The 13613-nt window shown below is 48.2% G+C and overlaps 1 protein-coding gene across 2 annotated transcripts in view; it reads left to right on the top strand.

Annotated features, from left to right (window-relative positions):
• Positions 1–13613, top strand: part of RNF216 (ring finger protein 216) — a 96361-nt gene that overhangs the window by 37281 nt on the left and 45467 nt on the right. For both annotated transcript variants that reach the window (XM_059716301.1, XM_019494719.2), the window contains exon 12: positions 1–79. In XM_059716301.1, the coding sequence (XP_059572284.1) occupies positions 1–79 (79 nt within the window). The remainder of the gene's footprint in view (positions 80–13613) is intronic.

Genomic DNA, 13613 nt, shown 5'->3' with positions numbered 1-13613 from the left:
GTGTCCTTTCTGTAACTTCCCTGCTCTGCTGGACAATGACGTGAAGCGATTCAGTTGTCCCAACCCTCGCTGCAGAAAGGTAAAGGATCAATGCTAGCCAGTTAATCTCCTCTGGAGTGTTGGGGTAATAGCTGGAGGGTTTTTGGCCTTCCTAACAGCTGGAGGCATGCAGATGGTATGCTTCTGGGGGAGGTATGTAATTTTTTTATTGGAAAACCAAGGTAGGTAATGATATTCTAATAAAACCCCAGAATAAAGGTCACTGTTTTTTGGGGGCACTATTCATATGAACAGAGTGAAGTCCTCCTTTATGTGATTGGCTTTGGAGATAGCAGCAAAGGAGTGTGCTTTCAGGTACTTAAACATAGTATTTTGCTTGTTCATGTTTAAAATGAACTTCTAATTGGGCATCTTGACATAAAATGAGCAGTTGTAACTCTGATTTTTGCTTCCCTAATTTAAAGAACCCAAATTACTTGGTGGAAGTGTCTTTTCCCATTGTTGCATGTCACTATCCTGAATCCAAACATTTGGAAGGTTTATATGAATCCTGTTCATTCGAAGTGCTTGAATTTGGTAATCTCCGAAGATCCGCTAAACTATCCATTTTTCCCTTTCTCAGTAAAGGATATAACCATTAAATGGGCTTGGGGACTGAACTACACTTACTTTCAGCTATGTGGGTAGCCCCATGTAGTTAAAGCCAAGGTATATTGGCAGGGTAGAGTGGGGAAGGTTTGAATTGCTGCTGCTTTTGCTGTGTCTGCTCTATGGACAAATTGGGTTTTTTTCTGGTGGACTCGGGTATTAAATACAAACATTTGATTGCATGGCTTGGTTGGGGTGGGGAAGTCATTAAGTGACTAGAACCAGTATGTTCAGGCCAAGATAATGCTGGTAACTGAGGACTAATACCACCAGAGGCCTCGTGCAACTAAACCCACAGTAGCACAGATTCTCGTGCAGTATTTGGAGAACTGCATGACTAGTGGAGATTTACCCTAACTTTAGATGGCCCCTCTCTAATGAATTGAGCTTGTAGTTGCCTTTAACCGAAGCTCTGGGTTCTTGATTCTAAATTACGTGGCCACTTGATTACGGGGGAAAAAAAGAATTGCCGTGTACTGGAGGTCAGCTTCCCTCCCCTTTTTCCCCCCAAAATAACTCATGTTGTCAAGAACATATCTCGTTATCACCAGCAACTGAGCAGAGGACCACCCTGATTGAAGAATCAGCCGTTGCTTTTTGGGTGCAGGATCTCTAGATGCACGCCGTTAGCAGTTAGCATTTGGGGATATAGTCCAGTCCGTTGTCTTACATTACTGTTCTCTGGACTTGTGGCTGAGGGAAGTTGAGTACCGCTAGATGGCACCATTGACTTGTGTACAAGTCGAACGGTCTTTGAATTCTTTGAAGTGCACCATACAGATCAGTACCACAGAACAGAATTCAGCTTCCATTAGCTGAACGCTGTAGTGCAGAAACAATTAGAAGGATTTGCAACCCCCCATCAATCTTGACATGACTGTCGCCAGTCTTGACTGTCACCGTGGCGGTTCTGCTACCACTGGACTATTACCACTGGTCTGGACAAAGTCTCTCCTTGGTTGGACTCACAGGGGACAGAAGAGGGGAGTCCTAGTGATGGACCTATTGTGTTCACCCTCCACCTGTTACCCTCACTGTGCCCAGTTCCAGGGTCCATAGTGGTGTCTGACTCTCCCCAAACCCTTCCACGTCAGCATGGTGGCTAGGCCAAGTCTGGATGAAGTGGCAGAGAACTCTGCACTCCTTGAAGTTGAAATCATTTAGCTTTTGGCTTGCAGCAACTCTGCTTAGACCCAGGTGCTCTTGGGTGACTAGTGGTGCATCTCGATTTCTTGCTGGGCTATAGTGGCCCCATCCCTCTGTAGCTGATCATCTGCGGTGGGCTGAGTGGCCAGTGCAAGGGAGGCATTGCCAGTCGCCTACAGTAACTGAATGGGCATGTGACGAGCATGTAAATGGGCCTCTACCATCTGTCACTGCCATTGTGACTCCAGCTGTGTTATGTGAAGTTTGGCTGTTCATTAGCTGGCCAGCCCTTGCATCTTAACATCACTGTCTGCTGGGGAAATATATTGAAGCTTAATTTGCCAAGGACAAAACGTAGCCCAAGCAACCATATGACCACGAGGGATTCACTGCTGAGCTCAGGTTGCCATGTCAGGGTGGGTTATAGGCAGTGTACTCCTTGCTGGCTGAAAGTAAACCACCTTAAGCATCAAGACATCTTACTCAATTCTGGACTGAGCCACTTGTGCTTAGGAAGAGCCTGCTTGTGATGTGGGCTGAGAGTTCGCAGCACCACTCTGACAAGCCAGATGCAAGTGGACTGAGTCGCTGCTGCTGAGTGACTCTGTCTCAATCCTGCTGTACTAATGTGTGGCCTTTTTATGCCCCTGGGTAGCAGTAGTATGCGTTTGCTCAGCTTCAGTGCTGCCTGTTGCTTTCCCATGGATTGTGACTTACCAACATCTTTCCCAACTGAAACTACCTGATGAAATTCTTCAACCACTTGCTTTTCATGCCTCTGAGTGGTAGAAGTGTGTGTGTGTGCTTTTCCAAAGGGAAGGAGTTTCCCTCCAAGAAGGGAGACCTTCTCCCCTCCCTCCCACCAGCCTGCACCCCCCGAGTAGCTTGCCCGCAGTGTTGTGCGTGCAGGCAGCACAATCTGCTGCAGTTACGTGGCTTGCTCGCCAGGAGCCCAGATCCTGCGTGTGATGTGCAGAGATGGTTGCCCCTCTTTGCAGTCTCAGCACAAAGCACTGCAGGGCTTTCAGCCAGCTCTGAAATGGGAAGGTGAAAGATGTTGTTGCCATGGTAATCGTACATGCATGAAGCAGCGCTGTCCCTCTGGGTGTGCGAGGAGGGGGAAGGGCCGGTGCCGGAGAGCTCTGAACACGAGCAGTCATTTCAAAGGCGGGCAAGGACCTGCACTTATATTTTATAGTCTGTTGCGTTTCCCAGATTCACGCTCAGCTCCCATTTCTGATGCTGGAGCCTTCTCGCTTCGGCATTGCGGGATGCCTTTTACCTAGAGGCCATAGTGGCCAAAGGAAATGCTTGTGTACAGCTGCATCCTGCTGACCTGAATGGCCTCTGACCAGACAGCTGCCAGACCCTTGCAGTCAACAGCTAGCGTTCCCTGTTGATGAGGCTGTGCTTAGGCAGTACCTGTGCCAGGTGGAGCGGCTGTGAAACATTATGCCTCTGGAAGCAGCAGAGCTTGGCTGGTACCTTTTTATTTTGAAGGGCTAAGTGTTTCTGTCTGTTTTTCAGCTGCTGCTGAAATGTACTTCTCAGGATGGAGTTCAAGGTGGCTGCTATGAACAGTCCTACCCAGCTGCTTTTAACCTTCGTTCTCCGTCAGCACTTAAACCCTGTCTAAGCTTCTACAAAGTGCCGCTTAGCAAGCTGTGTCTGAAAATGGCCATTTCCAGCAGGATCCAACACCATGTCCCCCCCAGCCTATGCTAATAGACTCAAACCATGCCGCGTAAGCTGCAGCAACTTCATCAGGGGTGCCCTTTCTTACTAGAAAGGCTGGGCATGGCCTGATCAACTGGTTTACAGGCAATTAATGAGGTCTACTCCTTGAACTGGGCTTGGCACACTTTACAACAGCCCTCTGGCAGCCCCGCTCCCTAGTGGTGAAACAAACGGCTCTTCTGCTGCAAGAGGAGGCAGGAATGCATCTCAAGCTGCCTATGACTTGGTTACATCCTGTCGCAGGTGTTTTTTGCTGCAAGGGAAAACGCTGGCCTCATCCAAGGGCCCCCAGCAGAGATGTCACTGCTCAAGGGCACTTTTTTTTTTTGTCAAGGAACATTAAACAAATGGACAGTGCCCTGCAGTAATCTTATACCTGCATTTTATGGCTTGGACAGTTGATGCCCTATCCAAGTTAAATGCCTTTGCAGCAGGAGGCTTAAACTGTATTCGATGCGTCTTCTGATCAGAGCAAACTGGGTAGGAATCCTTCCATTTAAAGACACCAAACCTTGCCCAGAATGCATATCCGACTTTGCAGCATATGGAGAATTGCTCAATTCTCCTTGTTTTGCAACATGTTTTCCCAGCTGCTGAGGAGTCTGCTGTGCCTTGTTCAGCTTCCTGACAGCAGCACAAACAGTTTGAAGGTCCCATGGCCCCATGTCAGTCTCCGTTCAGTGGTTCATGAGCCTGGCCTCTGTACGTGTTTTCCCCAAGCAACTTTATTTAGGATTTAATTGTCACTTTTATTCTACCCTTGGGGAGCAGGACTGGAGACAGCTCTTGCTTATGGTGAACTCTCCAGTCCTCCTTGGGGCTGTTGACTCCTGCTCACCGGCAACGTGTCAGCGGGGCACATGCCCCCCCAGATTTCTGTGCTAATGGTGGGGCGCAAGCATGGGGCTGAAGCCAGTGCCCGGCAGCAGTGAGGGTGGTGGCAGCACAGAATTGTGCCCCCCCCCCCCCCACTCGACGCTTATGTGGTTTTTATGCTCCTAGTCCTCCCAGCTTAATTTTTTTTTTCAATTCAGACCGTCTTTCTCTTGCCTTCTTTGTTGAGTTTGTTGGGATCAGGGAAGGTACGGAAGTGTGGAGTGGCCAGTCTTGCTGTTCGCTGTACAGATGGCGTTTGGCCATGAGTTGCATAGCACATGTATGCATCCATGTCCCATCTGGGGAAATATGTTCACTTGTGCTGTGTTGAGGCTCTTGGCTGATTGCCCTACCATCTTCCTTCCGGTGCAGTTCCTCGAGGCAGCGTGGCTGAATGTCTCCTCCTGCAGGGCTCTGGGCTGTCTCTTGGAGGCCAGTGCTTCCACTGCCCCCTTCCAAGGGAGCCATACAGATGGGAACACGCTCCACTCCAGGGCTGCCAAAACCACAACAAATGGCAAGTTTCCGTCTGGCGTTCTGCTCAGCTCGAAGGCACTCTGCTGCTGGGCAGGCGATTCATTTTTCTACCATAAAAGGGCAATGAAACTTGCCTGTAGCTTTGGTGCTCTCTGCACTGCAGTCAGAAAGCAAAGCTGGGGAGATGCTATCAACTGCAGCACCAGCAATGCTGCTGCAGAGGCTTTTGTGATTGCAGCCTCTGCTCCTGGAAAGGATGGGGAGGGAGGGGTCAAGGCCAGCAGGAGGGGTGAAGGTAAGTACAGATAATACCCCATTAGCTTTTATGGCCCAGTACTCGGACAAAGCATTCATGGTGGAACGATCTGCTTAAAGACTCACAGTAGGGATAGTGTTCGCACCCAGGGTGCCTAACTGCAGAAATGAGCAGAGGGCCAAGGAGTTTAGTATCTTTTGGGACAAGCTTGGCACCTTACAGAACCAAGGCCCGTTGCAGAGACATGCCTGAGATGCTCTTACAGGAATGCCCAGTCTGTGTGTGTGAGAGAAGAAAATAGCTTCCATCTGGCCTGATGAGAAAGGTCAGTAAGATGGGATGTGTTTGTGTATCCAACAGAAAACTTCCTAAAACAGGAACTCTCAAACCAGTCCCTGTAAAAATAGACCACGAAAGCCAATGCAGCTTGCAACAAAATTTACCCCTGGGCTCGGTTTCTACCATATATAGCAATATCCATGAAATGAAAAGATGATCTTCTCTTTTTGTATGCTGACCACAGAATGCATCCTGTTGGATCTGTAAGGGGTGGTGCTCTCTTCCCTTTATACTTCTGCACTCCGGCCTCTCCTGAGTAGAGGTAACAAACTGGACATGACTTTATGTGGGTTGGAAACCTTTGACTGCTGCATGCTAGTAAGAGATCAGTTATTCACTCTTTACATTTACATTGTGGCCAGGTTGAGTCCTCAGGCCTTGGGAGGTGGGGCCCCGGGGGTATCATGTGTGTGTCTTGAATTGCTCTGATGCTACATGACTTGTTGGTATTTCAGACCAAAATACAACGAGGACTAGTTCTTGATCCACTGGTGGATTTCCTGATTGCAACAGTACTCTGCACAGGTGTGGCATGACCTGAAAAGAGAGGTGGTTAGCTGTGTTAGTCTGAATCAGGCAGAAAGCAGGGCAGGGTGACACCTTAATTATTACCTTGTTTAGAGAGGCATCAGCTTTCACAGGTGACAGTTTACGTGGTCAGATACAACGATGGACTTGCTGAAATGCTGTCTGCATGGCTCCCATGGAGTAGACGATTAGTTAAGCTGATATTGCTACCATAGAGACAGAGGGGTGCAGGGTTGGGGGTTCAGATTCCCTGATTGGCAAAAGGGTTGAGCAAAGGCAGGTCTAGGGAGCCTCTGCTGTCCAATATTAGCTGTAAATTCAGCCTCCCCTTCCTGAGATTCCCTGGCAGGTAAATGCCGGGAGTGTTTAGCTTCATTTTTTCTAGTTGATAAGAAACAAAAGAGGGAGTAACTCTGTGATCACTTAATAGAAACACAGAGTCAATTCTGAACCTCTGCAAACCAGAACTGCTTGGTCACTTTTTCCTTGGGTTAAAATTGAGGGTTCTCAGTCTCACAGTTTGTTTCCCTTTAGAGCAGGTGGTGAGGTTAGGGACTGCCCTCAAAGCCCCTTCCTGCATCAGAAATCGAGTGCTGGAAGTAACTTCTGGAAGGGAAAGGCCAGAGGATCCACCACAGAGCAGAGATGGAAAAGGTGACCCAGCTGTAGCGTGACAGATGAAGCCCCCGAGCTGCGCCAGTGCGTGGCTGCTATGGGGAGGGAGCTTGCAGAGGCTTGGTCCTGGGACTGTGGTTCCAAAGCGAATTTCTACAATACTGTTCTGATTCAAGAAACTCCCTCTGCTGCCTCCTGTGCCCAGAGTCCGGCCACAGCAGTCTCATCCACTAAACCTCCTTCCTGCCTCTCTGAACCAGTTAGTCTCTAAGGTGCTTCCCTGCCTTGCCTTCTTGACTTCAGAATAACACGGCAAACTACTCTCTTCCCTCAAAAGCAGTGAGAGCAGTCTGTGGTGGGGTGCCTCTGCCGCAGCTCCCCACAGCAGCTCTGAGCACTGTGCCTCTCTAGACAGTGCATCAGAAAGGCATGTCCTTGCATAAAGGCTTCCCCTTTCTCTTCTCTTGTAAACAGGTTTTAGCAAATGAAATGAGTCCTCGGGCTTCCTGGGCTCGTTTGAGGCCTCTATCTAATGTCCACTGGGGAGGCTGTCGGGGGAGTTTGCTTCCTAATTTGGTCACCGTGTGCTTCGGGCTGGCTGGCTGCGTTCTCTTTCTTTTTCTTTTTTTATTTCTTTAAAAACAACTTGCCCTTTATATACTGTAGCACAGGGGAAATGCTCATATCTGCAAACCTCCAGTTAGTCTCGCTTCCCCTTACTAGAGGAAGTGATACTTAGGAAGTTCTCTGCTTAAAAAACAGTGACTCAGCTTAGCTTGCAGGCTGATGACCTCCCCCCCCCGCGCGCACACACGTGTGCGCACGCACATGTGCACCTCCTTCCCTCCACCCCGTTCTTTGTGAATGCTCTTAGCGAGCTCATCTCAGCCTGCTGGCTTTGTATCCTCATTTTGAGCTGTTAGGGCTGAAAGGGAGTTGAATATTAGCCCTCTTCTAAGGGGAGGAGGTAGGATTTAGATGACTGGGGGTTTTTTACTGAGTTTTGTTTTTTAAGGGGAGTGGAAAAAACCCTTCCTTTTGGCTGCATTCAGTTGCATTTACGTACCAGTAAATAAGTGTCCTGGAGGCCTTGCTTTTATGGATGTGTGTAGCAAAGGGAGTGGGTAGAGACTTAAATCAAGCTTTTCCTAGTGGCAAGAGCACTGATTTTTATGTCATGCCTCTTCACTGATGACCTCAGCAAGAAGTCTGGCACTATTTAAGAAACTGCAACTCCCTAACATTGGGCACCAGTGATCTGCCGTGTGTGAGCCTACTGACTTGTGGAATAGGCAAGGATGATGCACACGCACTGCTTGAGGTACCTGTAATACTCTGTAGAACAGCACTGGCTTTTCACCTTAGATTAAGAGGAGAAACGCCTGCCAAACCATCTTCAGCTACTGCAATTTGATACGGTTTTTTCCATCCGTTCATCCCATCCATTTTTTGGTTGAAATGATTAGTTGTGGCTGCTGCATTAGTCAGGCCAGTTTTAGCAGCACAAGGTGAGTAATGGCCACAGTTGTCTCACTTGGAAGTAAATGCGGAGGCAGACAGCTGAAGGAAGAACGAATACCTGGTGTGAAGCCTCCGTTTTCATTTGCGTGCTGTACTTCTCAGGTGGATCTATGTAGGTTGAGTCACTGCCAACAATATTAAGAGTTTATTTTCAAGAGACTCAGGGGTGTTTCCTGGAGGAATAAGACACTTGCAGTCATTGCTGAGATGGTGCCATACGTTTCACACCTTTCAGGTGTCAGAGGGTTTGGAGTATGCATCCTAACCTGTGAACTTGGGCCCACCAGTAGATTCAGGACCTCGGTGTCACTCTCCTCTACAACTGACCTTCATTTCATAGGCTGGTAACTCTGAAATGCAACATTTACAATACAGAGACTGCAGGCAGCAATAGCGATGCGTGGGTTGAAAGTGAGGTTTCTTTTAATTAAAAGCAAAAAATTAACTGTATATCTTCCTACATTGTCATAGTACCTTATAATTAGCCCTGAATGAGTCAGGCCCTCCATTTGCTATCTAAAAGGAGTAGTATATACCATTAAAGATCTCAGTAGGCCAGTGGTCCCTTACCCAGTAAGCTTTCTCTTAGTGCTTTTAACCTTCAGGCCTCTGCATTCATGCAACCACCCTGTTACGGGTGTTGCATTATTAATAGGGCAGTAGCAATCCAGCCAGAACGCTGGCATTACTAATTACTACTTGTAACAGAGGAGTGAGGAGCAGGGTAGAAACTGGGTCAGGAAGCAGCGGCGTAATGAAGTGATACTACCAGCACTGCCTGACGACCTTTTGTGTATATACCGGGGGGGGCGTTAAATATACAGGTATACACGCCATTGCTCTGTACCATGTTTGTGCAGTTTGGATCCCTGGGGGCTCCTTATTTGCATACAAATGGAATAGATAGACATTATGCACAGCCAGAATGGCTAACAGCATATTAACCCGCTGGGGCTGGCTGGGAAAAGAAGTGGTGTGCTTTGTGTCCTAGCGGTGCTGACTTTTGTGATGCCACTACTGCTCTCTGGACTTCCATATTGGAGGGGGAAGCCCCTGCTGCTGCTAGTGTCTGCACAGGGTAGGAGAGCATCAGCAGCTGGGCTATATCTGTGTCCAGGTGAGAGCTTGGCACACTCCATCCATTCAGCCTGTCCTTGGTAGCACGATGAAACTGTGGCCATCGGCTGGCCAGCGCTCAGGGTCAGTGGGGAGGGGGGATGGTTTTACCAAATGACACTTTTTAATTAGACAGGACACCTAGAATATTATTTTGGATGCTTTGGCTCTAAGGGCTTAACAGACCCTGTATTGAAACGACAGCCTCAGTCCTGGGGAGGGAGTTGCCATCTGAGAACTGGCAGGCACAAGACAGTGACCTATAAACAAGCCCCGCACAAAGACTTGAAGTATTTTAGACCACAAGGATCTTCATTTGGAAGACAAGTTCCCATCTAGTACTTCAAGCTGCATGCAAGATTTATATATATATTTAAAGATGGGCTTTATCTAAAGTAATTTTGTTCTAGAAAACCAGCACTTAGCCTCATTGACCAGCAGCTTTCATAAAGCCCTGTCACTGCCCCTAAAACCACACACCTGATCTGAAGCGAGGTGATCCCAGGGGACGGCAGGGCTCTGCAGCCCAGCGTCCTCACCTGCAGAGAGAATTGTGAGCAAGGGGGTGGCTGGAGGCCTGCAGTCCAAGCGAGGCTGCCGAGAGGTTAGAGATGCGCTTGCTCAGTGTTGCTCATTTAGCATCCCCTGTTTAGCTCGTGCTGACTACAGGAAACATTCATGATTAAATATAAACTCTAGCTGCTGCTATTGTGGTTCTGAGCTCATCTTAAAACCTGGCCTTACTTCTGTCTGCATCTTGCCTCGTATTCTTGGGTTTCGGTCATTATACCTCTAACCCCCAGTCTATTCTTAGTGCTTCATTTATATGACCATTGAAAACCATTTCCTACCACTGCTCTTGTTCCCTCCTACGCAGCAAGGAACACCTCTCCTACCCAGATGGATGCTGAAACTCAGGGTCCTAGTGCCAAGACTTCAGAGGGACACGGGCTGGCATGTTTGGCTCATGATGATTCCTGTCTCGGACACGGATAGGAGAGCAGAGGTGACAACGTGGTCTCTTTGCTGCCTCTAGTGCAAACAGAGCAGATGTTTCCAGGAGTCAAGAGGAGCATTAATGGAATGCGTTGGCCCAGGCTGATGTAAAACATTGCTACAAGTTTTCGGGATGAGGTCAGCAAGTACTAAAAGCTGATGGGAGTTTAATGTGGGGCCTGCCTTTCAGAACCAAGGGGGTCATCTGGGAAAGCTGCAGCTAATGGAAGCGCAGGCCTGCTTCTCATAAATCAGTGCCAGAACACTGAACAGACAGAGCTGCTTTTATACCCCCCAGCCACCCGCATATCTGTAATTAGCCTTTTGGCGGCTGTTCTCCTCACCAGGTATTGATATTTTTGTGTTTAGCGTTAACTTTTCAAGGGGAAGAGAGGGCAAAACAATGGAGGGAGGCTGAGCTTTCGCTAAGCTCCCAGCTTATGGGGTTCTGCCTCCCGTTTCACCCAGTGTCACTCTGTGGTTCCAGCTGTGGGTCCTTGCAGGAGAGGGTAGGCAAGAGCAGCCTCACGTATTTATCACGAACCAGCTGTCCTCTGGCTAAGAGACCACTGATTTGGGGATCTGCAGTGACTTTGCTGCGGAGCAGGCCTGGCATCCAAAAAACCGTAGAGAGCAGGAGGTGAAGTATGTTTGGCGCTGATTAGCAACTGCGTAGTCTGTTTTTAAACTTGGATAAGTAAAGAGCAGTTTTTCTAGGCAGCAGACATTCAGCTCTCCTGACCTCGCTAGCAGCCCACATGCTTCCTTTAAAGCTAGTGCCTGTAAAGGGCCATTGTCGGCCAGATTAAGACGGCCTCATTTGTTCAGTGATTCATCCCCAGGGCAATTTAACGTGAGCAAGTGTGGTTTTTAATGTGGCTTTGTTTTGTTTTCCCCAACACAGACTCTTCCTGTCTCCTGTGTTGCTGTCAGGAGACCACATGCCTCTTGGTTAGGTCATGAGGGCCAGTCCCTCATTGGAGTTTGCTTTTGTATTGGCTGTTTGAACAGCCAGACCAGTACTGTCACAGGGCACACATGCCATCCACAGTGTCACAGTGGCGTTGGGGTTCAGTTTTCTGATTAGCTCTTCTCAAGTGACTCTTACGTTGGCTCTGCCTTTGGCCTCCTGGGGAGCCTTGGGTATTGCACTTTCCTGCTCCCTGCCTCAGTTTCCCCATGTGTGAAAAGGGGGTGATAAGCCATTTCATTCTGGATTTGAGAGCCAATGAAAAGAGCAGTATAAGAGCTGGGTGACTGAACGTGGAGAGCGTTAGGCTGATGTAATGGGATGGTTGGCTTAACTTGACAACTTGGCTTTATACGAGTAGAACTATCTCCTGCACTAGGACCTAAATATTCCCTGTTATTAGTACTCTCACCCAGGGAGAAGACTGAAACTTTCTGCATGCTGCGTCGCAAGAGGGGAGACCTTTCAGGTAGCCAAGATCCAAACCAGTTTCTCTTCATGGTGACAAACTGCTTCTGGGTGAATTTGGCACAAAAGCAGTGTGTAAAAGGTGGAGCAGTGTTCTGGTTGAAAAACACAAAGGGAGATGCCATGTGTCTATCCCCATGCACATTTGCTGGGATTGCCACCACCTCTCTTCACAGTCATAGGTGCTCTTCATAGTCATCTTTTTCTTCCTGCCTCCTGGGAGCTGGGGACAAGTTGTACTATCAGCTGTAGCGTGATCAGTTGAGGCTTTGTGGTGAGTGAGTATTTTGGCTAAGTAGGAGTTCACTGCAGAACTGATATCAGCGGATTTAAGAAAAGCTCTTTCTCAGAATCCTCCGTCATGTGGCCTTCACTCTTGTGCTGCGCTTTAGCTTATCGTAAGAGGTATCTGGGACTTAGACTAGGAACTTCGTAGAAGTCTAACTCATTTCATGTCGTAAACAAATGTTCAGCTAAGCTGCTTGGGGAGTTAGAAGGTCCATGCTTTAGGACTATGGCTCTCAATCTTGTTGGACTCGGGGCACCCCTTGCTGGGCTTGAGGAACCCCTCCATACATTTTGTATATTGGGTGGCACTGGATTTCAAAACCAAATCTCTATATTACAGAGCTTGCCTCCTTGCAGATGGAGTGGAGTTAGGGGTTAGGCAGAGATGAACCTGCGCCCACTCTCATCTGCTCATCTCTTCGCACCTCACTTATCTCCTCGCACCTCAGGGCACCCTTCAAAGAATCTTGTGGCACCCTGGGTGAGGATCAGTGTTTTCGGATGTCTGGTATTGAACCGAAACCTTACTTGTTTTGGAGCCACAGTGTAGTCACAGCTGTCGGGTGTGTCATGGATTTTTTGAATTGTGTATGCACGCGCTGCGGAAAAATCCATGACTTCAGACGCTGGGATTTTTGTGGGTGGCTGAATGGTGCTGTAACAGATGGACCAGTTTTTATTTGGCATCTCAGTCTGCCAAACCAAACCTGCGTCGGCATGGGAGACTTACTACAGCTGCTGATTCTTAAAGGACCAAATCAGCCAAGTCGTTCAGGGTGCCTGAAGCATGCAGTTAGAGTTAACTCCATTTGTAAGGGATTTTATTTTAAGTTGGCTTTTCAATAGGTTGCTCTGGCCTGGCAGCTCCCATGTCCCGCTCGGTCCAGTTACTCGTGCCCAAGTTTGTTGATTTTTTAGGCACAGAACAAAAATGAGAAAGGCAAAGGCTTATGTTGGTGGCACAGAACACTAGGCAGTGTGTGGCTCAGTCTCGTCTGTACTAGGACTCTTTGGATTTGCTAAGATAAAACTGCTCTGCCCCAGCTCCATTGTGATGGTTGTCAACCCTCAGGTAAGCATATAAAGGGGATAACCGTGGCATGGCTCAAGTGCACAGGTATGTACCAGAGTCTTAGTCTGCAAGGGGCAGGCTTAAAACCCAGCTGGGAACAGTGAGAAGAACAAATCTCTAGAAACAGCAAGGAGCAAAATGATTTCCTAAAGGTAGGTGGAGCTGTGCATTGGCTACAGCTGCTAGAGCTCCCCATCCCCCTGTGAGCTTTGCAGAGTCGACACAAACTCAGAGCAGCAGGTGAATAGGAGGAATGCTCCCTCCTGCCTGCATCATTACACATAATGAGACTCCCTGCCCAGACACTACTCAGGCTTCCTTGTTTTGAACGTGAAGCTTCATTCTTTTAGATCAGAAGCTGATAAGAGACCTCACGCTTTATCACAGAAATAAGGGAACATCTTCTAAAAGTGCCTCAGCAGTTGCAAATCTTTGCAAAAGGGCCATCAAGTATGGAAATGAACTCTGCATGTGTTTGACACTGCAACGCATGTATCTTGTTCCTCTAACCATTTGCTTGCAGGACTAGATAGATGGCTGCTTGACAAGGCTGCTTGACA

Source organism: Alligator mississippiensis, chromosome 13 (assembly GCF_030867095.1).
Source record: "Alligator mississippiensis isolate rAllMis1 chromosome 13, rAllMis1, whole genome shotgun sequence".
Classification (NCBI taxonomy): domain Eukaryota; kingdom Metazoa; phylum Chordata; order Crocodylia; family Alligatoridae; genus Alligator; species Alligator mississippiensis.
The sequence above is the reverse complement of the archived record's forward strand: the minus strand, read 5'-3'. Positions and strand labels throughout refer to the sequence as shown.